Source organism: Eretmochelys imbricata, chromosome 27, assembly GCF_965152235.1.
Source record: "Eretmochelys imbricata isolate rEreImb1 chromosome 27, rEreImb1.hap1, whole genome shotgun sequence".
NCBI lineage: Eukaryota > Metazoa > Chordata > Testudines > Cheloniidae > Eretmochelys > Eretmochelys imbricata.
The window spans coordinates 13144185-13171086 of NC_135598.1; the positions used below are offsets into that span (position 1 = coordinate 13144185).

Below are 26902 nucleotides of genomic sequence, written 5' to 3' on the forward strand. Positions count from 1 at the left end.
TTCTGCAAGTAGTCCTTTTGAAGTCAATGAGAGTACTCATGTAATGATTGCAAAACTGAGAGACTAAGGTATTGGTGAATGAAATGGTGATCTGAACAGATCTTTCAAAAGACATAAACTGAACATGGCTCTGCTGTGTGATAACAATACAGCACAGGGATATGATTCTCAGAGTTATTTTTTTGTACTCTGAAGACTGCATTCTGACTGAATGTCCATCCAGTTTCTATAACCCAAAAAGGGAGAAGAGCTAGACACTCCATGAAAGTCCATGAGCACCTCACTGTTCCCAGTCTGTTCGGTGTCAAAGGTCCTGAGATACTACAGTATTGGATGACAGTATAAAACCCTGAAAAAGATAGAAAATATCAATAATATAGAAATAACCATGTTTGTAAGGATTATTAAAACTCTGAATGTTGACAACAGATGGAAGTACAAGAGATTTTATCAAATAAAATACTATTATTATTCCTTTTGACCTGAGCAGTTAGCTAGTATTTCAGGGTCTTGGGGTAACTATTGTTATGTTTAGTTTACCTGTATTAAATTCAAAATTAGACTCATTGTGCCCTGGAAACACCCATTGTAACAGAAAAGTCAAAGCTGTAGGAGCTAGTAGAAGTTACAGGATGGTTTCAGTGGAAGCAGGGAAGGATTGGGTTGTCTCTTTAGGGGACTGAAAAGGGACTGCCATTAAAAAAAGTACTTTCATCACCTGAACTCTTTTTTCCATATACACATTTTGCTGTCTGAATGAAATTGTAAACTCTTTGGCGCAGGGACTTTGGCCTAGTTTGTATTTTGTAAGTCTCTGTGTACTTTTACAAGTATTAATTTTTATCATTATTATTGAAAACACCCAAGATGAGAAACATAATCTGAACGCTAGTGTACTGACTCTAAAATACAACTTAATTCTTACTATAGAAAGTAAAATACACCAAGAGACAGATGCACAAATAAGTTTATTGTATATTGTATATTAATGCTCTATATTAAGGAATTTTTGTTTAGTAGATGAATGTAGCTTTGTTTAATTTTCAGAAGACCTTTCTATGTATTTGTACAGCACCTAACATACTGGGGCCAGTGGGCGCTATCATAAGAATAATATGTAAATAAATAGTGTTTAAGGAAATAAACCAAACTATATCTCTTATTTTTTGGTTGACAAAGAATCTTTTTTAAGAAGAAAATGCTGTTTACAGATCTATTAAGAAGATGACCTAGCTGCTTCTAACTCAGAAATATCATACTGACTTTGAAAGGAATGAGTCATTTGGCTAGAGACATAGATCATAAGTCTCAATCTACAGAGATCCAAAACTGCAGACAAAGCTTTATAATGGAGAGATTCTTATTTTACAATAATTAACAAGTGGGATAATGAAAGTTTGTGTGGGACAGTCAAATTAAATTTGGGCATAAACATCCTCTGGAACAGACTGAGATATGACTCGTATATAACGGACACAGATTAAAGCTGAATCACTTAGCCGATATCGCATAAGTGTGAAAAGTTAACTTTGAGTAAAACTGAAAATCTTTGACACAGAGGCGCGCTAGACCTTTTTGAGATGGTCCTAATTTTAAATTAACTACTCGTAGAAACTAAAACTGAACCCCTTGACATATTCCTTACACCTGAGCCAGCTACTCTACACATAACTGTTAAGTCTTCTTGAACTTGTGTCAACTGAAATAACTAAAGCAGCACCAATGTTTAGGCAAGAAACTTTAAATAACATGAAAATTGGAGGATAAATAGTTTAAAAACACTAATGTTTTAGTCCATAATTATGTTTTCTATCTCAACATTTTCCTTTCATAATTCAATATTATCCCCTTGGGAGGTTTCTTTCTTTCTTTCTTTCTTTCTTTCTTTCTTTCTTAATACTATTAGCTAAAGTCTTTGGCGTGTTTTCCGAACACGGTTATATGACTGTTTCTAACAATGTCAAATATGAATACTGTGTCCTGGCACATTTTCTGAACATGGTTATTTTAATACCGTTTTTAGAAATGCAGTATTACCAGCCCCACATGTTCAAAAAAGTTGAGCCAGGCCCCCAACATCATGAGATGGGCTTAAAAATTATGATATTTTTAAAAACAATAAATCTTTCTGTTTGCAATAAATTCTTTCTGTTTGCATTTTGGATTTTGATACAAGATCACATTTTCAAGCTTTTTGCCACAATCAGTGCTAAAAATTTACTTAAAATTAAAAAAAAGTTGAGATTCTCAACTCATCACATGCCTCCAGATGCTGGGGCTTTAAGAAAAACACTACACATTGCAAGGCTCACAATTAAATTGTGAAAGCTGACACAGCAGAATGCGGACACAAACCACAGTGCACTGTGTCTAGCAATGGTTTCTAACCATGGTTTAGTGCAGTGCTGTTTCTAGCTGTGGAAAGCAGGGGCAGACATCACCATGTCCCAGTTCTCCCAGGGTCCCTGGAGGTTTTTCTAATATTGTTGCTAGTTGTGTGAGCCAGGATATAGAACACTGTGTTACGGTATTTGGAAATAGGGTGACCAGACAGCAAATGTGAAAAATCAGGACAGGGGTGGGGGGTAATAGGAGCCTATATAAGAAAAAGACCCCAAAATCAGGACTGTCCCAATAAAATCGGGACATCTGGTCACCCTATTTGGAAATAATTTCTGGGCATAGTTATAACAAAGTTTCTACTGATGTGTGGCACATGGTGTTGAGGATAGATGGCATAGTGATGCTCTGGGTGGTTCCGTCCCAAGGAAGGAGAATTATGCTATAATGATCAGCTTTTGCACTTTGCAACTTGGTTTACTGTGCTGGGGTGTAGAGGGTGGAAAGGGAGACACCCCCGCCCCAGTAGTGCTACCGGCAAGTAACAAGGAGGGATGCTATCCTATCCAGCCAGATTTCCCGCAAAGAGATCTCCTCAATCAGCCCCACCTGCCCTTTCAAGTGGGCAGCTGACTGAGGTAGCTCCTCCCCCCATGACAGAGGGACTCCCCTTAAAGGAGGAAAGAGGCGCCTCTCTGGAGCATAAAGGTAGCAAATGGGAGCAGAAAGGTGGCGGGAAGACCTGGTAGGCTTCGCATGCAAAAAGGCGGGAACCGCATTTGGACCCCGCACGCTGCGGCGGCAACAGGCGTAAAAAAGGCGGGAAGGGCATTTGGCCTCGCGCTGCAACGCGGACAGGCGGGAAAAAGGCGGGTAGAGCGGTTAGGCTCGTGCTGTGGACGCGACAGAGGAAAAAAGGCGTGAAGGGCATTTGGTCGCGCTGCGGACGCGATTGGTGAGAAAAAAGCGGGAAGGGCCTTCGGCCTCGCGCTGCAGCCCCGACAGGGGGAAAAAGGCGGGAAGGACAGTCGGTCTCGCGCTGCGGAAGGAGCAGGCGGAAAAAAGGCGGGAAGGGCATTTGGTCTCGTGCTGCGGACGCGATTGGGGAGAAAAAGGCGGGAAGGGCGTTCGGCCTCGCGCTGCGGCCCAGACAGGGGAAAAAGGCGGGAAGGACAATTGGTCTCGCGCTGCAGAGGCGACAAAGGCGGAAACAAACGGGAAGGGCATTTGGCCTCGCGCTGCAGGGGCGACAGGCGAGAAGGGCATTTGGCCTCGCGCTGCGGACGCCGCAGGCGGAAAAAAGGCGGGCAAGGCGGTTAGGCTCGCGCTGAAGCCGCGACAGGCGGGAAAAAGGCGGGCCGCGCAAAGCTGTTGGTCACGCGCCGCGGCGGTTAGAATGCTGCGGGCGGGGGAGGGGCTGCGAGGGGAGCTTGAGCCCCACCCTCTCTCCTTGGCAGGGAGCGAGGACCGCGTGGGAGGGGGCTGCGCTTGACCATGCAGGGGGGCGGCTGCGGGCTGAGCCCTCCCCTCTACAGCGCCTCCCTCCTGTCCCTGGGGGTTTTGTTGAGCGCCTTGTTTGCTTTGGCCCAAGGTAACCGGGGGAGCAGGTTGTCCTCACTCTCTGTGGGGGCTTCCCGGGTCTCCAGCTCTTTACCCTGTGACTGTGGATGGCAGAGGCACACCCTGTTCTCCCTGTGGCCCTCACTCTGAGATCAGAGATTGTAAGGGGCCATTGTTGTCTCCCAGAGCCCCTTTTTCCCTGAGCTCAGAAATCATCAAGGCTTCATGTTCAGTGTGGGTCACTGCCAATACCCCTTTACCTCTTGGCCTCGCTCTTTGGGAAGCCAGACATCAGAAGAGGCCATCCCAGTGTCCTGGAGGCCTTCAGTGAAACCCTGGATCAGGAGTCATTGAGGGCCCCCAAAATATCGGGACAGCGGTCTTCACACCCATTAGGGGCTCTCTTGAGAGAGAAGCCCTTTCACATGTATTGGGCCCCAGTGCTCATCATATAGTTCATCATATAGCTTATTCATCCCTTTAAACTGCTCAGTGGATATGGAAACAGGAGCACTGAAACATGGGCCCCACACCCTTCACAAGATCACAAATGCTGTGGCTTCCCTGAACCCCACTTGTGTCAGAGAAATCAGAGCCTCCTGCAACCTCAGCAGATGTGTCTCTAACGCAATCCCAGCTGTGGTGGGCTGCCCTTCTGAAATAGGTGTTACATAACCATAGTTATGAATTCTTTTGTCCCAAAGTCAGATGGGGTGTCGGGGAGTTGGGGGCCCCTGCAAATTATAAATACATGGTATTCCTTTCAGAGACTGTTAATGGAAATCTCCAACCTGTTCACTGAAATCTGTAACTATTCAGAGGTTCTGGGGTTGATCAAAGACAGTGCTAGGCATAAGCAGACACAGCAATGGCTTAATGGCCCTGAGCAACTCATGACCCCCCCTTAATTATTAGTAGATATTGTATGGGGTTGCCCCCCAAAATATTCCTGTTTAGAACCTCCAATGGATTAGCACAGGCACTGCTATTGATTAGTTAAGCGGTGCAAAGCACTTCCTTCACCTTTGGGGCAGAGTGTGCTGTTTCCACAGAACTTTCTGACCTGGGTAGTGAATGACTGGGATTAGTAATTGAACCCCGGACTTTAAACAGCAGAAAATGGTTCAAACCAGTATTTAATTTTTCTGGCTGCAAACTCCACCTTTTTGTTTATTTATATCAGAGAAGTAATGCCCATTCTGTAAATTTCATGCAAGCTTGACAAGTTTTGTAGCTGAGATTATTTTGAAGAGCTGCAAATTTTTAAACAGCTTCCTTACTTACTTACATATTTTTGGAAAGTTAATATTCAGCCTCTGTGGAGGCTCCACAGTCAAGACAGGTATACTACTTGAACAGTAAATAGGAGTGCTTGTTTTAAGAAGAGGATGGAAGGGAAGGGAACTGCAAACTATTCAGGAAAGGGGAAACAAACTAAATTCAGATTTGATTTTTAAAATGTTTTTTTTAAGTGTTACAGTGTTTTTTCTACAGTGGAAGCTGCAATTGATGAAGAACAATATTCTGTTAAAGTAATTAAAAAGAATTACATTTATGGCAACATCAAACATCAAGGTGATTATTTTTATAGTTAAGATCTAAGTAAGCATTTTAATGCAATATTAATACAAAGATCATAAATACAGCAATAAAGCATATAAACAAATGTACATATGTTGGTGACTGTGGCTGTGTTATTATACCAAAAGAATTTCAAATATTAATTATATAGAAAATTACATAATTCTTCAAGCATATAAACAGGAAATGGATATCGTAAAATAGGCAACTAAATTTTTTACTTCAAATTATTCCCAACTGGAACAATTCAATTACTGCAATCTGAAAGCTGTCAATAAATCCTAGCCACTGTGCAATAAAGGACATTGTAAACAGAAAGATCTTTGAATTAAGTGATTGCACAGAGCAGTAGGATGTGCGCTTATGGGTTTTTATATAAGATGAAAAAGGTATTGGCAAAATGATAATTCATTCTACAAACTATCGATATTGCACAATCTTGGAGAGTCTGTTTTCAGTAAGGACTGCAAGTCAAGTATGCCGAACTGTGTTTTGGCCAAGGCTATAATGTTTTTAACTGAATCACAGTAAAGAAAGATAAGAGAATAGTTATGCATTTTAATCAAAGGACAGCATATACATTAGACATGGTTCTGGTGTGAATTCCTTAATCAGGGTCCCATTCTGACACACATGGAGGAGGGTTTGAGAAAAAACTTGTTTTGAGGTAAACGGTGTTTAAAAAGCCTTTGTGCCAAGGTGTAGAGAGTCCAAACTGCTCTCTAAATACCTGTTTGCTACTACTTGGTGGGTAACTTAGAGTGGCAGAGTATTTGGGGATGGCGAATGGTCTTACCTGGTGGGGAAACAAGTACAGTTACTAGCATAGTAGAATTGATGGAAACCTGTTACGCACCAACAGCAGTGGAAAATTTATTTATTCCATACCCATTGTAACAGATCCCACAAATTCTGTACCTGGGATATAGAGTAGGGCTATAGCTTATTCATTCCCATATGGATCCAGTCTGTACTTGTTCATTTCTTTCCTTTTTGTTCATTTACCAGATTGACCCCATAAAGTATCTGATTGGTCCGCACAGTTAATTGAATTAATATAATAGATTTATTCTACAAAAAGTTTTAACACCACATGTTTACAACTACCTATTAAAGTTACAGTGGAAAATGATTTAGAAAAACTCTAAAGAACTTTAATTTGGGTGGGAGGTGAGCCAAAGTCAATGGGGGCATAATTTATTATTTAGTGAGAAATTAAATAGATCATATTAGAAAAATGCCCTCGAATCTTTGTTTTTCTGGGGTGTTGGCTGTGGTCAATTTATTGTATTTTAGCACTAGCCTTTATTGTATTAAAGCACTAACCTTTATCAGGTTACGCCATAGGAACAACACATGCTGCTGAGCTGCTGGTGATTCCAACAATATACTATTCTCAGGATGCAGAGCTGTGGCTTAACAAACACTTTTCCCCTGTGGTGTTGCTCTAGAATTTTGTAAGCATTTAATGTCACGATAAGGGTACTACTTGCCTTCTCACCACCTCAGCTGCAAACTGGAGATCTGATATTCTTAGGCTGTCAAATCTTTGGGACTGGGACCATGTTTTCCAATATATCTGGACAGTACAAAGCACATTGTGGAGAGTTCCATGGTACAAACTAATAAACAATAATAATAATAATAATAATTAATAAATAAGGCCATTAAGAGATTAGTGTAACTTTGAACTAATTTTGCAAGTTGGACCTAAAAAAGTAAAGAATTAAATAATGTATATGTATATATAAATTGATATTTAGTAATTTCATTCAGTTTCAGCATTGCCAGTTATTTAATTCATTCTCTTGTATTGCAGTGAACATTTATGTAAAAGTGTATACAAATAGTCCATTTCTAGTATGCATGGATTTGGCACTTTCTCAAAAAGAAGTAATAGATCCAAACTATTTATGGATTGGACCAGATGGAAAGAATCTAAAAGGCAAGTTACTTTCTCCTCATTATAGTTTATATACAGTCTTACTGGTTCCATGTTTATTCCATCACCTACTAACCCACAGAATCTGATTTTTATGAATATCACATAAGAAGAAGCAATCCATATGTGATAGCTTTGTTTTCTGTTTCTCTCCTATTTTACTGAAAAAAATTAATTCCGTCACTAATGGTTGAGTAGATTTCAGAATGCTGTATGTGAGATCACACTTTCTAAGTTTTTGGAGAATTGTATCATCAGTGGGATGGTATGACTTGTGGGTCATGTTATCCTATGTGAATTTTTTCATGGGTGCTTTCATTAGCCTTCATTTCTTTAAGACATTTTCCATAATAATGCGTGATTAGTCAGAATTTGTTTTGAAGCTCTTCCTGATTTCCATAAAGAAAGGAGGTAACTTTCTTCACATAACTGACACAGATCTATAAAGTAGATTAAGGAAGCAGGGCTGGGGACTGAATATCCAGTCAGGCACTTAGGGGGAAACTGGAAGCACTATTAAAAAATCACTGCTTGGTAACCAAATGGAAGAGAGATTATGGAGAAAGTGGAGCTCCATGCCTAGTGGACTGGGTTGTTGTTTGATTTGGGATTTTTCTGTTTGAGTCTATATTTTCCTTTTTTGTTGTTGTTAACCTAAGCACAGACAGGCTCAAGAATAAAGCTGTGGAGAAAAGCTTTACTTGGTAAAAGACTTTGTAGTTGGCCCACTCCATCAGTTTACAGATGTAAACACACAAACATTCCCCACTCCACTAGTTTGAACACCAGCAATGGTATTATAATACCATAAATGAAGAAAAAGAATTACTTTTAAAAAAATTAAGACGTTTTCACTCATATAATATTAGTTGAATATTCACTTTATTAGCATATCAAGAGCATATTTTCACCTGTTCATAAGTGTTGTCAAAACAGTTCATGCTTTGAAGTATTTTCACCAAATAAATACACAAAGCATGATTTGTACTTTACTGAGGGATGTGTAAACTTGACCTTTGATATATATTTAAAGGCTGTTTTAATATTTTGTATATGCATCTTATGTTTTTTATTTTGATATATAGCAATGCTAAAAGTACTCACATGTTTATGTTCTCAGCACACTTAACATAACTTAAAAATACATCTTAAGTGCAGTAATTTAAGATAACCTGCTGCAGATCCTCCTTTCTGTCAAATAGTTCTGGACTCCTACAATTACATTCCCTCCTCCAAATTTTCAAATGCCTGAGGGAAAAAATGAGATTTGCAACAAGTCCTGAAGGTCATTAGATTCAGACCAACTTCTATAAGTAAATTGATATTCCTATGTAAATAATATATCTTCTTTCATCTGTTAGTATACTACATAAATTATGCATCAGTATTTTTCTAATATTAATCAGGTAGTTTCCTGTTTCCATTTTAGGACAAAGATATATCAATCTCACGGAAACAGGAAAACTGATGGTGAGAGGTTTTCAGGAATCTATGTCTGGATCTTATACTTGCACTCTTTCTTATAAAACCATCAAAACTGACATACAAGAAGAGAGAGAGAAATTTAAGACATATAAATTTATGGTTTATGGTAAGACCGTACAAATTAGCTGGTAAACTAGTGCATGTGACTTTTCTGAATATTGGTTTATTAAACACAATTAGTTAGCACTGTACTCCAGAATGTAAATTACATTTTCAAGCACCTTGGTGATAAACATCTTTATTATTCTAAATGCCAGTTTTTGAAAAGTCAGTTCATACAACTTCGATTTCAGTCAAATTAACACAACTGCCAATAGCATCTGGTGATTGTCCTTGAGAATGAAATAATCTTTACCCTTGGGAAAAATAGACAAGGTCATTGCCTTCTTCCTGCCTTCCCCCAAAGGTACCCAAGGACAGAGGAAGAGGCTCTGGTGTGGCTGTGATCTTGTTCCAAAGAGGTGTCAAAGATGGGCCTCTGTCCTGGTCTGATCTTAGTTGATGACATATGTTACAAGTGGTGGAAGGGTGACAGATTGTTTTTGGGAGAATGATGGGGTTGCTAAACTGCACAATTATAAAAAAGTAAATGAAAGGAGGAAGAAACAGATGTAAATTCTTTTTCCAGTCACTTCAAAACTCTCCACCCTAAAATGCAGGTACATGAAGTACTTTCTTTAACAATTTCTCATCACATTTCAGTTATGTCTACTTTGTAAGCAAGTGCACAGGCTCAAAAGTGGCTATGTTAGTTCTGTAGCTATTTTGGCATATAACATTTTCCCATGGTTGGTATTTAGGCACATAGTCATATAAAAATATAGTGTGTACACATACGAAAATTCTTGTGTGTATCAAACTAAATGAATAGTGTAAGGCCATTTAAGTCAGGGAAGCTATACCAAGGATGCATTTGGCCCGTCATGCTTAATAAGTAAACAAATTGGTTTGCCTCTAAATAAAAGTCTATTTAAGATATAAGATACAAAGAGTAGTACTGCATAGGAAATATATGTGTGGGACAGACATTATATTGCATGTTCTTATGTGTATACTAATTTTTTTTAGCATATCGGGAGCCTGACTACACATACCAGATATCTGTTCGGTTTACTACAAAAGAGTGCAGACTAGCAGCTAATGGTCAATTCTTTGAAGAGCTGAAGAAAATTTTGAATGATTTAATCTCTGATTTGACATGTCATGTTATAGAACCATCATACAAATGTCATGTCATCAAGATGCCAAAACATGGCCTCCTGGATGAGCTATTTGTTACTTTTCAAGGTAACCGATTTAAGCATTTGTTTAAGATGTAGTGTCACACTGTTACTTTATTAAAAAAACTCAAATTAAGGGCAATATAAATTACATTTGCAATTATGTCAGAGTCATATGTTGCTTCTCTGCTTTTCTTCAGAGTTTCTGTATTTTTTCTTCTTAGCCCACAGATGGAGCTATAATGCAGCTTATAAATTGTTTGAATTTATATTAATGTACTTTTTACAACCTTTCTGGGAAAGGTTATTCTCTAACAGGGGTGTCATTTGCAAAGGGCCTTGGGGAACATACAAATGGCCATACCGGGTCAGACCAAAGGTCCATCTAGCCCAGTATCCTGCCTTTTGATTGCGGCAAATGCCAGGTGCTTAGAGGGAATGAACAGAACAGATAATCATGAAGTGATCCATCCCTGTCGCCCATTCCCAGAAAATCATTTACTAAAGTCTAGATATAGTTCATTCATGATTCTTCATCAATGTTGTAATTCTGTCAGAAAAATGATCAGATTTATCTTTCTTGCTATTTTCTTCTTGTTTCTTGACACTTCCTTATTTGGGGTCAGCAACTTTTGTTGTCTTCTTCCGAAACTCATGATTGTACACCTGGTTGTCATGCAAATTGGTCTTTCTAATGTCCACTGATGTCTGGTCCATATACCAAGTCTTTGGCCTTCCCCTTGGTCATCTTCCGTCCATGATCATTGCAAGGGCCAGCCTATCAACATAACTCTCAGGTCTCCACTGGACATGTCCCTACCAACGTTGCCTAGCCTCCCTCAACTTGTCTTCATTTGGGGCAGCCCGCATTATGCCCCTCATAACTTCATTTCATTTCCTGTCATGGAGTGTGCAGCCATTTTACCATTTCAGCATCTTCATTTCTGTGGTGGTGAACATACTGATTTATTTTCTTGTACCTGGCCAAGTCTCTGTTCTGCACATTTGGGTGGGTAGAATTATAGTTTTACACACTCTACCTTTTAATTTTGTAGGCATCTTTTATCGCAGATGACTGGGGTCAGCCCCCAGCATTTGCACCAAGCAGCTTTGGAACAGTGCTGGGCTTCACTCAGAAGAGCACCACTATCAGCAACCACTGATCCTATTTCAGAGTAACAGCCGTGTTAGTCTGTATTCGCAAAAAGGAAAGGAGTACTTGTGGCACCTTAGAGACTAACCGATTTATTTGAGCATAAGCTTTCGTGAGCTACAGCATCCGATGAAGTGAGCTGTAGCTCACGAAAGCTTATGCTCAAATAAATTGGTTAGTCTCTAAGGTGCCACAAGTACTCCTTTTCTTTTCACTGATCCTATGTATTCAGATTCTTTCATTTGTCTAAGCTCTCTGCCTGTAATATCCTTTATGGTGCGTCCTCCTCCCTCAATTGTAACCTAAGACTTGCTGACATTCACTCTCACTCCTGCCTGCTCTGTTGCCACTGTTCCAAGTTGGATTGCAGGGTCTCAGTCTTTCGCACATATCACTGAGACCATGTCTACGCTACGGGGGGAGATGGATCTAAGTTACGCAACTTCAGCTACATGAATAACTTAGCTGAAGTCAACGTACTTAAATCTACTGCGGGGTCCACACTACGCTATATCAACTGGAGACGCTCTCCCGTCGACTTCCCTTGCACTTCTCATTCAGGTGGAGGACAGGAGTTGATGGGAGAGAAATTGGCGGTCGATCGCTGCACGTTGAACCCCCAGTTAGTGTAGACAAGGCCTGAGTCATCAGTGAACAGCATATTCCAAGGCAACTCCCTTCCCCTATTTTCACTTATCACATCCAAGGCAACTGCAAACAAAGAAGGATTCAACGCTGACCCCTTCTCCCCCAATACAGCTGAACATTTACTGGAAATTTACTGCTGTAGCAGACTACTATGGTCGTCACTCCATAAAAAATATCCTGAATAAGGCAATATATCCTTCTGGCACACCTCTCCATTGCAAATTCCACCAAACTAGTTTTCTTGATGAACATTATACACCTTCTCCAAGTCCACAAAGGCTGTGCCCAGTTGCTGTCTCTTGTCTCTAAACTTCTCCATGAGTATTCATAGAGCAAATATGGCATCAGTTGTACCCCTTCCCAGCATAAATACATATTGACCTCTCCAAATCTCAAGTGTTCTCAGATGCTTTTCAATAATCTTCTCCCAAACTTTCATATGGCATGTGCTGTCGGCTTAATTAGGCCATAATTAGCATACAATATAATATCTCCTTTGTGTTTAAAAATGGACACCACAAAGCTTTTATCGCATTTGTCCAGCATTTTCCCTTTCTTAAGAATATCGTTAAACAGACTTGTAAAATACTTGACGCTGTCCCTTCTTATTTACTTCAGTGCATCCAGCACTTCTTCATCTAGCCTAGGTGCTGTCTTCTTTTTCTTATTCCTCAGAGCCTCTACAACCTCTTCCTCCTGTGTGAAATCTGTTATGACTTGGCTCAGCTTACATGTTGTTAGTTCTCATTTGTCACTCTTTCAAAATAATCACTCCAGACATTCTTGATTGATTCACCATTTGTTTACAATATACCATGTTCATTTCTAGTGTGTACAAACTCATATGAGCCTTTTCTTTCTTGCCTTAGCGAGTTTTTGGACAGTCTTTTCTCTGTCATATCCTCCTAGTTGATTATATAGCTTGTCACAAGCCAAATTTTTAGCTGTGGCAACACTTCTAATGGCCTCTTTTTTCACCTCCATATACACTATCTTATCATTGCTCAAGCTACTGGTCTGCCATTTTTTAAAAGTTATCTCTTTCTTCACAGATTTTTTTAACCTGAGGATTCCACCACCAAGTCTTCCTTCTTATCCTTTTTGGCACTGGTTTAATCACTCCTAGGACTTTATATGCTGTTTCTAGCAATGTTAACTTTAATTTGTACCAGATATCCTCAACAAATCCCTTTGTGTAGTCAGAAAGTCTATGCATTATTTCTTGTTTAAAGATTTTTTTAATTCCCATCTTTAAGTTTCCAGTGCTTAGACCTTTTTGGTGCCCAGGGATTCAGGTGTTTCCAAGATTTCTACATTTTGAATTCCATAGGGACAGTCGATCCATAATGCTCTCTGTAGGTGTCATGGCACTGGGGAATTGATGGGGGACAGGGACACCCCGGACACATTTTCTCTTGACTGTGTATCTGCCCTACATGAGGGGAATTTGTCTGATGGGACCTGCAGTTGCTTTGTGGCAATTTTTCATCAGAGTGAATGAATTCCCCCTCTCCTCCCCCATGTTCACAACGGAGATAGGACCCAAGCCTCAAAGTTCAAATCTGGATTTGGACCTTTCCATAGTTTGAAGTTATTTGTATATATGGGGATTTGAGTCTGTCCCATCTCTCGTTTCCAGATCTTTTCTCTTCTCTTTTATTTCATTATTTTGTTAGTGAATGACACTAAAGTCACTGGATAGGAATTGTCAGGACCACTCCTTTTTCCCTTATTAATAAATGATACTACATAGTTTTTTCCAGAATCTTGTATCTCTCCAGTTTTCCATGACCCTTTAGAAGTAATTATTAGGCATTCAGAATGTTCATTAGCTAATATTTTTAACATCCTAGAATGCCAAGCCAGCTAGACTGACTGATTTGTATATGTTCATGTTTTCTTAGTATTTCCTTACCTGTTTTTAATCAGTCGGAGGTAATCGAAGTTGCCTTTCCTTCTTGGTTATCCATTTATCTTTATTTTTATTATTTAAAACTCAATTAAGTATCTTAGATCACAAGAACAATGGTTATGAAAAAAATATCTTGACCACAGAAACAAATGTAATAAATTGACACTTCCTCACAAATTTGAGGCAAAATTAGAGTGCCTCTGCTCTTGAGTCGTATTGTAACAGCGTAAAATTAATGTAATATACAGATAAGAAGCAGCAACAGTATGATGACTGGCGTTTGCATGCCAGTGCTTTGTAAAATAAATCTCCAAATGAAAGACACTCATTTCAGGATGCTCCTTTGTAATGTTTTCTTCAAGGTATTTATGATGAGCTATTACAATACAGTTTTGCCTTTATACCCTTTCTCCTTTTCTCTATAGTAAATCCTTTTGCCCCAGGATGGGAAGCAGTTTGCCAACAGATTTCTTATGACTGTGAAGATGTAACCAACAGAAGAGTTCAGGAGGTAGGATTTTTTTAATGCAAGCATACCTAAATAAACATGTGAATATTCTAGAACCCAAAATGAGGGAAGGAGATGCTGCGGGGTGGGAGGTTGTAAAATATGGACTACAAAGTTAGTTAAGGTGAAATTTACTTTTCCCTGTACAAATCGTAGATAACTGGGCTTTGTGCAGGGAAGTCTAGAAGAGCAACAACAGCATGGAGAAGGAATCTATTCCATCAATCCACAAGCAGACCTTGGTGTGTTGGTGCAGCTATTCTAGATGTGGTAGGGAATAGTAGCCACTGCTACTCCATGTCTCCTATGCAGATATTTTAGCCCACTGGATTCTTGTAAATGGGAACTAGAGGCCCCTCTGCACATCCATCCCCAGTGGTCCCCTATGTAACCAATTTTGGACTATTGTGGAATGTTTCTTCCCCTTCCCCCCCCTTATTGAAAAGGACATGCAGATATCCATGCAGACGTCCCACTCTTAAGTACTTTTCTTTGTATTCGGGGTGGTCTGTGCACAATTGTATTCAGTGGATCAGTAGGGTTTAAATGTTATAGAAGGCTTTCACGGTCCCTTCACGCTACAGTGAATCCCATCATTAGTATTTACAGATTTTGACAGGTTGCAGTCCACCCTATGCAAAGAGCAGGAATGTATGTGTGATGTCTGGATTTTAAATAATTCAGCTCAAGATAGAAAACTATATTTAAATGTCATATTTATTCAAAAATTGCTGAGGCCGGTGTTAATGTTTCTTATACATTTACTTTCTAAAATATGAAATTATGAAAATTAGCAATATGTTAGCATGTACTGTATTGTTTATTTCAGTTTTCCTAGAACATAGACCTTTGGATTATGATTTGGTAGCTGTAAAACAGTTTAAAGAAACTATCAAGTGTAGCTTCTGTTTTATATAAGTTCATTTAGCTTCATGGTGATTGTTTATGATATATATTATATTGTACATTGGCCCTGATCCTAAGCCCACTAAAGCCAATGGAAAGTCTCTGAATCACGATGCAGTGCAGTGAGTGCAGGATCAGGCCCATATTGCATATCATATACATATTCAAGCAGAATTAGGACAGAATATATTTATTGATATATCTGATCTACAAAAAACAAAATCCCACTGTCATATTTATCATTTAATTATTCCTAAATTTTAGGCAAGAGATCTCATTGAAGAATTTTTCCATAAACAGACATATGTTCTGAAGCACGAGTTTCGGAATGTACCTGCAATACATTATATAGACCATAGCTTTGAAGTTACTCGCATTGACAGCTGTCGTCCAGGTTTTGGAAAAAATTATGACACCCACAATGACTGCGCTAGCTGCTGTGGTAATTATAGAAAAATAAAGTATCCATATTTTTTAGCAAGCAATATAAAGATTATTGCATATTAACCCTGCTTACATATTATTGCATATTAACCCTGTTTTTCTGTCAGATACATTTTTTTTAATATTGGTGATAAAAGTAAGCGTACTGCTGTTTATCTTTTTGAAGAGGCATTTTGATTCTAAGTGATAAAGTTGGCAGGAATGGAAACAGCCAAGAAAAAGGTGCTGATAGTATTTGATGCATATCATACTGTAATAAAGGCTACCACTGCTGTCATTGGCCCATCTGACTTTCTCCTCTTGCTCTTAGATCAGTTGTAGTATTCAGGACATAGGATCAATAAGAAATTGTCACTTTCATAGTACTGCTATTTTAAAATAAATGCTCAACTGTTCTGGGAGTTCTCCTGCCAGCAGTATCTATTTCTGAATTTAGGGTTACTGGAGGCAGGGTGTTCTCAGTAGGTCTTTAGTTCTTGTGCTCAGGCTATGTTTGCACCGCACACCTTACAGTGGCACAGCTATGCTGCTACAGCCATATCGCGGTGAGCTACGCAGTGTAGCCGCTCTTTGTGGGCAGGAGACAGCTCTCCTGCCAACAAAATAAAACCACCCCCAAAGAGGGGCGTCTCCCACCAGCAAAGCACTGTCCATACCAGCACTTTTCATTGGTAAAACTTTTGTCGGTCAGGGATGTGTTTTTTTTCACACCCCTGATGACAAAAGTTTAACTGACGAAAGTGCAATGTAAACATAGCCTCTATTTTTGTTGGCTTTCAGCACACAATGCAAAGGCTGTCTGGTTAAACAGGGGTTAGTTAGAACTGAGTTACAGAATCATGGAAATGTAGGATAGGAAGGGACTTTGAGAGATCATCTAGTCCAGCCCCCTGTCCTGAGGCAGGACCAAATATATGTAGACCATCTAAACCTCCAATGTTAGAGATTCCACAGTTTTCCTTGGAAGCCTATTCCAGTGCTTAACAATTCCTATAATTAAGGCTAAAATTTTGTCAGGGATATTTTTATTAAAAGTCAGGGACAGGTCACAGGCAATAGACAGAAATTCACGGGAGCCTGTGACCTGTCTCTGACTTTCACTAAAAATACCCCTGACAAAATGTGGAGGTGGATTCAGCTAAGCACTCACTGCTGCTGTGGCTGTGGGGTCCCCCACCACCTGCAGTGAGTGGGAGCTCTGGGGTTGGCCTGTTGCTGGGTCCCCTCACCCCCACCCACACCACCTGGGAGCTCCGGGGGGTCCTCCAGCTATGGCTTGGCAGCTGCAGGGTCTGCCCGCCGCAGCTGGGTAGCTATGGAAGATCCTCTCATTGCCCGCTGAGGCTGGGCAGCTGCGCAGGGTCCCCCCACTACAGCTGGGTAGGTGCAGGGAGTCTCCCCGCCTCAGCTGGGCAGCAGCAGGGGGTCTGCCCATCCAGATGCAGGGTCCCCCCACTGTGGCTGGGCAACTGCAGGGGTTCCCCTACCAGGGCAGGGACTGGGAGCTGCGGGAGGGCTGGCTGAGAGCTCCAGCCCCAGGGCAGAAAATGTCACAGAGGTCAATGGAAGTCACGGATTCTGTGATTTCCATGACCTCCATGACATAATTGTAGCCTTACTTATAATTAGAAAGATTTTCTTAATATGTAACCTAAATCTCCCTTGCTGCAGATTAATCTGATTACTTTTTGTTTCAGCCTCTGTGGACATAGGGAACAACTGATTACTGTCCTCTTTACAATAGCTCTTAACAAAGTTGAAGATTGTTATCAGGTCCCCTCTCATGCTGCTTTTCTCAAGACTAAAGCTGCCCAGCTTTTTTAACCTTTCCTCATAGGTCAGGTTTTCTAAACTTTTTTTATTATTTTTGTTGCTCTCCAATTTGTCCATATCTTTTTTTAAAGTGGGGTGCCCAGAACTGGACACTGTACTGCAGCTGAGGCCTCACCAGTGCCGAGTAGAGAGGGACAGTTACCTCCCGTGTCTTACATATGCCACTCCTGTTAACATAGCCCAGAATTAGCCTGTTTCACAACTGCATCACATATCAGGCTCATATTCAATTTGTGATCCTTTTTACTGCCCAGCCAGTTATTCCCATTTTGTAGCTGTGCATTTGATTATTTTCTTTCTAAGGGTAGTATTTTGCACTTGTCTTTATTTAATTTAACCTTTTTGATTTCAAACCAGTTCTTCAATTTGTCAAGGTTGTGTTGAATGCTAATCCTCATCTCCAAAGTGCTAGCAACATAAAAATAGCCATACTGGGTCAGACCAAAGGTCAACTGCTCCCAACCTGCTGTCATCCGCAGATTTTATAAGCATACTCTCCACTCCATTATCCAAGTAATTAATGAGAATGTCGAATAGTACTGGACTCAGGAGAGAGACCGCCATAGGATCCTACTAGATATGTTCCTCCAGATTGACAGCAAACCATTGATAATTACTGAATGAGTACGGTCTTTCAACCAGTTTTGCACCCATTTTATAGTAATTTCATCTAGACCATATGTCCCTAGTTTGCATATGAGAATGTTCTGTGGGATTGTGTCAAAAGCTTTACTAAAATCAAGATATATCACATCTGTAGTTTCTCACACCATCCACTAGGCTGTATTGTTTTTTTAACAAGCTTATAGTTTGAACAGGTTGTATTTTTAAATTCTGAGTTTACCTAAAGGCAATGCAGTACATATATGTTTTATACCTAAAAAAATAAATAGCTAACCCTCCAGAAAAACTTTTCAGGAAAATGAGGTTGGGGATATTTACATGTCACTAGTAATTTCCAACAGTCACTTCTATTGCTCATGGCAACTGAAATTTGCAAGGCAGTCACCTAGAGTCAGTTAAACAATGTTAAGCAAAGTATATGTGCATTGCTGGATCAAGCAAAGTGCTCAGCCCCTGGATTGAGCCCTTAATTTCTGATCAGACTTTTTGGTTCAGGCTACTGTGTTATGAAGTGAAGCTAAGTGTGTTGATCTCAGAGAAACTGAAAAAGGCATTCTATAATACAGGTAGAGTTATTCTACAGGGTATGTCGGAATGGAGCACTAAAATATTAAATGAAAAGTAACTGATATAAAATATATTAAAATTAAGAATGTAGTTTTCCTTCATATGATCACTTAGCTCCATATGAAATATTCACCATGCAAAAAAATATAACCTGGAGCTAGTTTAGTGATCTGCTGAATGTCCCTAATACAAGTTTGAAAATTCCATAATGTGTATAACCCAGCCCATGGTGGAAGTCATCTGACTGAAATACTGTATATTTGTTTGGTTGCAGTGGTTTGTGACCCTGGAACATACAGCCCTAACAATGAAGTGAGATGTCGGATTTGTACAAGCATTCGAATCAAACACTATGGAGCAAAATCTTGCTAATAAACTTAAAATAGAAATTGGAAAACTGAAGAAAAGTTGTGAAAGCATTATTCTTTTCTGATGTCTGTTTTTTTTTACCTCCAAACCTGGGGCTCTTATATTTCAATAGCCAATCCTCTCAAGATTGATATAACTTTACATTTTCTGTATTCAGGAGCCACTTGTGGATAGAGATTCTAAAAAATGTCTAGTATAAAATGTTCATACCGGGGAGAGTAATTCAATGGAAAACAAAGAATGCAAAGAAAATTATGAGTATTAATATGTGGTTTTTACAGAAAAGTCTCTGATTTGTGGTATTGACACTGAACACAGCATAGCACTGTACTTTAAATAAATGAAGGAGACATAAACAATTGATGGAGAAGTGACTTATAGTATAGTGGAATGATTGTAGAAGCATACTAATGTGTTATAATGCTTTAAGTAGAAGTCCATGTACATTAATGTTTGCAAGAAATTACTCTTGTAGGCCAGAAGTACATATTTAACCTCTATAATGTAAAAAATAAAACTATTTATTGTATTTCCTTTTGCTTTTTGTCCCTTTTTGGAGAAAAACAAGGTTGTTACAACTTTCCTCTTTGCATATGAACTCCTTTTCAAGTCAGGGAGGTTGAAATCATTTATATTAACATATTGTACTGATTTTGCTATGAGATATGGTGTACCAATATTTATTAGCCATGCAAGCTAAATGTTTCAGAGCATGTTGTTAGAACTCATTTATAAATCCCCTTAAACACAGAATCTACAATGAAAACTCTAGCAGATTCTGTGTAGCTAAAATATTAATTTACTATACTGAAAATTTCACAATGCTATGCAGAAAGGGTTTCCAGACCATATGTAAGAAACTCAAAACAAATTCCCTAAAGTACCGTCTGCTTTCATCAGCAATTTGAAAAAGTCTCCCTGCAAACCACAGTACCAAATTCAAGGAGGATCATCTTTCTGAGACAGACAAATTAAGTTTTGTGTGGTTTAATGTAATGGACATGTCTCTTGGAGGAGTTCCTAAAAAGCAAAGTTCTCTGTAGCTATTAAAGATCGAATCACAATTTTTGTAAGAATAGGGGTTTGCCAAAAATAAAAGTGGTTATTTTCTTTTAACTTTAATTCACTGTAGAAAGTTCCTGCACATTTCTTTATGTAATCAAAGTGAAATCTCAGCATTTATGTTGTGCCTGAAATCCTTCCATTGCAGCCTACTCTGTGCAAAGTTAGGTAGTATAATGGTAAAAACACTAGCAGCCAATTGAGCTTCCACCATTGCCATCACCAGTGGGATCTATATGTAGTGCAACAGTGTGGAAGTTTAAAAAAAATGCTTAATGTAGAGTAGGCTAATGAAGGCTGGAAAGACAGTTTTTTTTGTTTTTTTTTAATAAAAAGCTTAGATTCCAGATCACATATCTTAGGTGAGATATGTTGGCAAATGCCAGAGTCCTGGAATCAGGAAACATAAGGGGCCTATTTATATGACTTTTATGTTTGCTGCTTCCATCATACTTTCAGAAACTATATTATAAGCAAACAAAAAAGGTGCTGAGCATTTTGATCTCCATCTGCTTGCTTCTGTAGTTATTTCTTCTTCTCTGCATATCACCTGTGGCATGTGCTGGAGGTCCCAGGTGCCATGCTGTATGAACAGAAGCTTATTCTCTTCACAGCAGTTTTGAACCCTTTGTGATTTTACTGGATCAGTAAATAAGTCTAGGAACAAATTGTGAAAATATTAAGATAAAGTGGAAGTATTTATTCCCAGAAAGAATCTAACCTTTCAGAAGTAAAGCAAATTTGGTAAAAATGTTATCTTATAGAACGAAGATATCTACAATGATAGACTGTATTGCCTATAAAATAGAAGCTGTGTTAATACTACACTGTTGTTTACAAGTGCTTTTCAAGTAACATTGGTTTTTAGTAATTTCATAATACATAATATGTATGTATCTTGCAAGCCTCTGAAAAAGTTGGCCCGAGATATTTCTTGAGTCCAAATAGGATTATCTGTGTTTATTTTAAAAGGGTTTGGTTTGTAAACCTAATATCTTACTAGAAGCAATTCCTAAAACACAGAAGAAGAGTTTTCCTACTACCAAAAAAAGTGACTACAAGGGGTCAGGAAGGTAGTTTTACATCTCATTCAATGTACAGTGAGCCTGATTGACCACTGCCTTGCACTTTTATGTAGTCATATGTGCAAAATGGATGTGAAACACTACCATTCTGACTCAGTAATGTTCTACACCCATGATGCCAAGGTGTAAAGATGCACGGCAATGAAAAACCAGACCCAGCATCTCTTCTGCTGCACAGTTCATCCTCTTATTGGGCATTGCCTCAATATTAATTCAGGAGAAAGAGTGGCACCTACTGAACAACCACCACTTCTTACAGCATCTAGAAGTTCCTTGGTGGGCACCCATCCAAGAACTGATTGGGATCAACCCAGTTTAGCTTATGCAGATTGACAAAATCGCAGCAGGAAGTGGTACGGGTAGAAACCATACTTCAACCTTTTCATATTCATTACTTATTAAACACTGATGAATAAAATCTTCTTTAACAAGAGCATTTAAATTGCCTGTAGGATGATTATCTTATTTGCCAACTGGACAGCTTGTGCATTGATCAGGTTTATACAGATTCAACAGAGGGGCATTCTCAGACTGCACAGTACATATTTTGGCCCAATTCACAGCAGAATATCTTAGAGAACTGCAACATATATAAATTAGATGGGAAAGTACAATAAGTAGACATTAGTGAGGCAGTACTGGGCAGCAGTCTTTTAGTTTTTATTACTATTTTAATGGGGTCATAACTAGTTCTTTATTAGTCCCCCAAGTTTTTCAAGTTAACCTTAAAATAATAAACAACACAGTTCAAATGTATCCCTTGTCTAATTCCATTTACTTCAGTAGAATTATACTATGGATGACTTTAGCCCATGAACTTTTTCTATATAGTCTGTGTAAAATAACGTGACATAGACTTACTTTACTCCTCTGACCTTTTTTATGTATTCACTCTCTGCTCCTCCAGTTTTAGCTTCTTCTCTTTTCCTGCCTGTGATACCCCCAAAGTGTGCAATTACTCTTTTATTTATACTGTACCAAAACTTTAAAACTCTTTCTCCTTCTTCCAATTGCTGTAATTTACTCTAAACTCTGCTCACCGTTACTTTACCTTCACCAGTTATTATAGCCTTCCATTTTCTCCTCACTGTAACAGGTCATCAAGGGTATGTCTACACTTGCTATTAAAAACCTGGGGCTGCCCCATGCCAGCTGACTCAGGCTTGCGGGGCTCAGGTTAAGGGACTGTTTAATTGTGGTGTAGACATTTGGGCTTGTCTGCTCCATAGTTAAGGAGCCCAGATGCCAGAATCCTACAAGGTGGGAGTGTCCCAGCTTTTGGGCTGCAGCCCGAGCTTATACAGCAGTAAAACAGCCCCTTAGCCTTAGCCCCAAAAGCCAAAGTTAGCTGGCACTGGCCAGCAGGGGGTCTAATTGCAGTGTAGACATACCTCAAGAATACTTATTAGCCTCCTTCCTACCTTTAAATTTCAGTTTTCTCCTTTTGCTCTATTCCATTTTTACACATCCTTTCCCCCCTTCTCTACCTGCATCTGTTTGTTGCTGTAGCCAAGTATAGGCCCTGATCCTGTAAACACATTCTAGTTTCTCACATGGATAAATGTTTGTGAAACTGGGCCTTAAAACATTCTCTCTCTAGTCTACCTCTCATTGTAAAGCTTTTGTGATACTTTGTATAAAGGTTACTATTTAAAAATATTACTTAGCAATTAATATCTTGAAAGTATTGATTAACTTCTCACAATTAATTAATCCTCACAAAACCCCTGTGAGGTAATAGAATGAGTATTAGCATCCTCAGTGTACAGTCTAGGAAACTGAGACATTGAGAGGTTAAGTTATTTGCCCAATGCCACCCAGTAAATCACTGACAGACATAAGGCTAGAACTTGGAACTTCCTGCCACCGATTTCTGAGTATGGACCATTAGATCAGAAGCCTCTCCTGTGTGTCAGTATAAATTGCACTCTGTGTGTGATTTTCATTCTTAAAAATATATGAATGCTACAAATAATTATGAAAGTCATACCCCTTGTTCTAATGTCAAAGCCATATTTTCCCAGTCTGAAATAAAAACAATAAAACAGAATGTTAACAGAGACATTTTAAAGTATTCTCTGTAGATCTGCTGTGCCAACTGGTGGATTGGAATGGCACTGCTGTGCAGTAGCCATGAAATCAGGAAATGTTTCTATCATGGGTGTTAGAACGATGACATAACTTTTAGTGGAAATATCTTCTTGTGTCTCACATAGCATTTCTATTAATCTGTGAGTGATTATTTCTCTAAATTTGAAAAATATGAAACAGAACTGGAACAGGTTCATTCAGCTGTTTGAGATAGACAGAGCTGTGAGCTACAGCTTGTAGCTCATTTCTGAATGCCACAACCTAATAGCAGTTTCCATCAAATTAGAAGCAATTGGACTTTGTAGAAAGTTTTGATACCACCGCAGGGTTCTGCGTGACTACAGTGGGGCAGTAAAAAGGTCTACAAAAATGAAAGATTGGTTAAAAAAAATCCCAATTTTGTATCTTGGTTAGTAAACAGTGCAATGAGTTTTTGTAGCAGTAGTGCAGAGTTGTTCTGAATAACATGGTATATAGATAATACTGTGGACATCAAGCAAAAGAGCACTCATCACTACTAGTGATGGAAAAATATTCAAGAGAAAAAGCTAAAATAAATTTTGACTTTTCCACATTTCATTACCAATATGAAAATGGGCTATTTTTCCAAAAAACATTCATGATTTGTGATTTTTCCTCTCAGTAATGGGATCCTTTTCCAGTTAAAAGGAATCAATTTCCTATTGAACATGGACCAATTCTGAGCAAAAGGTGGATTCAAAGTTTAAAAAGCAAAAGGAGAATTTTTACAAGTTGCCTCTCTGAAGACCAGCCACTTTCCTGAATTTTGCAGAAATGCAAAATTGGAAAAGGAGTGCAAAATCTCTCAAAATGAAATTCCAAAAATTTGTGTGATCCCCCCACCCTGAAAAAAAAATCACTGGTTTTTCATAGCTTTTTACTATCAGCTCAAGTTATGAAAAATCTTTATTTAATCCAGGCTTTTCTCTTGCATTATTAACTGCATCATTCTTATATTCTAAATTCTTAATTACTTGTATTACAGTAGTAGTGCATAGAAACCCCATCAAGATCAGGGTCCCATTGTGCTAGGTACTGTACAGACATATTATATAAAACAGAAATGTATTATTTATTATATACAGAGATACAATATTCTGCACTGAAGAACTTAGTCTAAATAGACAAGACACACAAGGGGTGGTAGAAAGGAAGCATTATTATCCTGATTTTACAGTTGGAGAACTGAGAGACAGAGAGTTTACGTGATTTGCCCTAGGTAACACAGGGAGTCTGTGGCAGAGACTTGAATTCAAACCAGATTGCCTGAGTCCCAGTACAGTGCCTTAATCATAAAATGAATCCTTCCTCTCTAAGATACCATTCCATAGCAGAAGGTGCTACACTGAAGTATTGTTAGACGTGGACCAAAGTATACTTCAGTTGGCAAGACAGCACACTAGTCCTCTTGTCAGTTGGATTAAAGATGCTTAATTGCATAAGTTCAGAGTGGGAAATGCCATCTTGCTTGCTTTATTAAATTAAAGCTATATTGAACGGAACATCTCCGTTAACTGGAAACCGAATTTGAAAGCTGAGCACAGCTGTGCTTTGGCTCAGATAACGATCAGAACATAATATGATCACAAAGTCAGGCATTAGAGATGGAAAATACCAAACAGGTCATCTAACCCATGACTCTGATAAGAAAATCACCTTCCCAGTGAAATCAAAAATATATTCATAGTCTCTTTTTCAAAGCTAAGGTTACAAGACTACCTTCTTTCATTCATACAGTCTGTAACCCTCAGCTTTAACACCTCTCTCCTGTGCTCCCCTAGTTGATTCTTTCCATTTCTACTTTCTCTGTAAAGCTAGTTCAGAATCCAGCTCCCTTCCAGCAGTCTGAAGTGCTCTTTTGATATTGTAAAACACTAGTTCATTCCCATTGTACACTCTAGTTTAGTCCCATCCCCCCTAAGCTTATGCTTTTCATGAAAGTCCTGGTGAAATTGGGGCCAAATTATGGCTAACCCTATCCCCCAGACAGGAAAAGAAGCTAGGAGGGGAGCTATGGGTGCAATTCTTATGCCTCTATCCAGGCCCCTAATAACCTAAAGTTAACATTGCAGATGCTCTGTGCTTGGTGGCACAATGAAGTATTTCAGTATGAAGCTTTGGAGTTAGGAAACACTGTGTTTTAGCAATGATCCCCTCTGATCCACCAATGACTACTGTGGAAGACTACTGTGGACTCCATTGTAATGTATACAAAGGGGATTCATCACTGAGGCTGCTGGACCCAGTAGGCCTTTCATTTCTCACTAGCTCCCTAGTTTCCAGATTTAGACTCTGACCGAGGAAAATATTGACTCCAATGGGACCACTCATGTGGTTAAAGTTAAACGTGCTTAAGTGCTCTGCTGAACTGGAACAATACAACACAAAGCCTGTGCTACTTACTTTCACCAGACAGTCTCCCTAAATCCTGGCTTGGGCTCAACAGTCATGGATTGCTGAATTACAGCATTTACACACCATTCAGGGCTCAGATTACTTCTACACCTACAAGAAGTATTTGTGCAGTGTTTGGGAGTTCTGCAGGGTCTCACAATTGACAAGAAAATGGGGTAAAAAAATTGCAGCAAAAGCAACATTAATTTGTGCCTGTTTGGAACAGTGGAGAAACCAAGAAAGCCAGACTGGCCCATGAAGTTTGGCTGAGACTTGAAATCATTCTCTCTGGAAAGCCTTAAAAACCCCTCCCTGGATTGCCTGCAATTTTTATTAATGTACAGTACCTCTGTTTTTTAAATTAAAGAAACTAAATCTGGTTTTTGCTTAGTGTCAATCAGTTTGCATGAGAAATGAAAAAAAGATTACAGCAAACAGTTAATTAGGAGGGAAGGCTTTTTTCATTCTGATTTCTTGTTCAGGAAAAGGCATGTTGCGTGGGAAACAGAAAATGTAATGATGGTATGTACTTAAACGACTTTTGGGCTTCTTGTTCCTCGGAGTTAATTTCTACTCATAGAAAGCGTCACTGACTATATTCTATGAACAGCATTATTCCCACTATAACAAGCAACATCACAGGAGTCCTTTGCATACAATGAAGTATGATTTATTATTGACAGCAGTGCCACTGTAAAATGGATTTTGCTTGGTTAAATAAATAAGGGTTGTTGATGAACTGCAGACCAGTTTTAACCACAGTATAATTGCCACCAGTTCTAATTATTTGAAATATTTTTATAGTTATGAAGATTAAACAATTGGACATCCTTCATTCCCTCTTCTGACTCTAATCATTTAAAAGTTCAAAACACAATCTAGGGATAGAAATGCAAAAAGTGATTACCTTTGCTAAATTTATTTCAGGACTATCTTTAAAAAAATAAATCACCTATAGGTCTTTTTCTAAAATATTCAAATATGCAAAATCAAACATCAAGCTACCCAGGTGATTAGTGGCTTTCCACTGAGATAGCCATTGCTCCTAGGATAGATACTGGCAGGATTGGCTGGGGCTTGTGGAGTTCTGAGAACACAACTCTTGAGGAGTGATTGGGCAGAAGTTCTTGCCTCTAGCTTTTCTTAGTGGAAGGGGA

The 26902-nt window shown here is 39.0% G+C and overlaps 1 protein-coding gene across 1 annotated transcript; it reads left to right on the forward strand.

Annotated features, from left to right (window-relative positions):
* The first annotated feature begins 3834 nt into the window (after window positions 1–3834).
* On the forward strand, window positions 3835–19095 carry ZPBP2 (zona pellucida binding protein 2). The gene is made up of 8 exons (XM_077806557.1): window positions 3835–3931; window positions 5395–5475; window positions 7301–7426; window positions 8853–9014; window positions 9977–10195; window positions 14267–14352; window positions 15520–15697; window positions 18998–19095. The coding sequence occupies exons 1-8, from the start codon at window positions 3835–3837 to the stop codon at window positions 19093–19095; spliced, it is 1047 nt and encodes a 348-aa protein (XP_077662683.1).
* The last annotated feature ends 7807 nt before the right edge of the window (window positions 19096–26902 follow it).

What these genes read in the sequence shown, in the direction of transcription:
- ZPBP2 (XM_077806557.1), top strand. Translation starts at nt 3,835, where the DNA reads ATGCAGGGGGGCGGCTGCGGGCTGAGCCCTCCCCTCTACAGCGCCTCC. An exon ending in TGGCAACATCAAACATCAAG is followed by an intron (nt 5,476 to 7,300) that starts GTGATTATTTTT and finishes CTTGTATTGCAG; the next exon opens with TGAACATTTATGTAAAAGTG. An exon ending in TGACTGCGCTAGCTGCTGTG is followed by an intron (nt 15,698 to 18,997) that starts GTAATTATAGAA and finishes GTTTGGTTGCAG; the next exon opens with TGGTTTGTGACCCTGGAACA.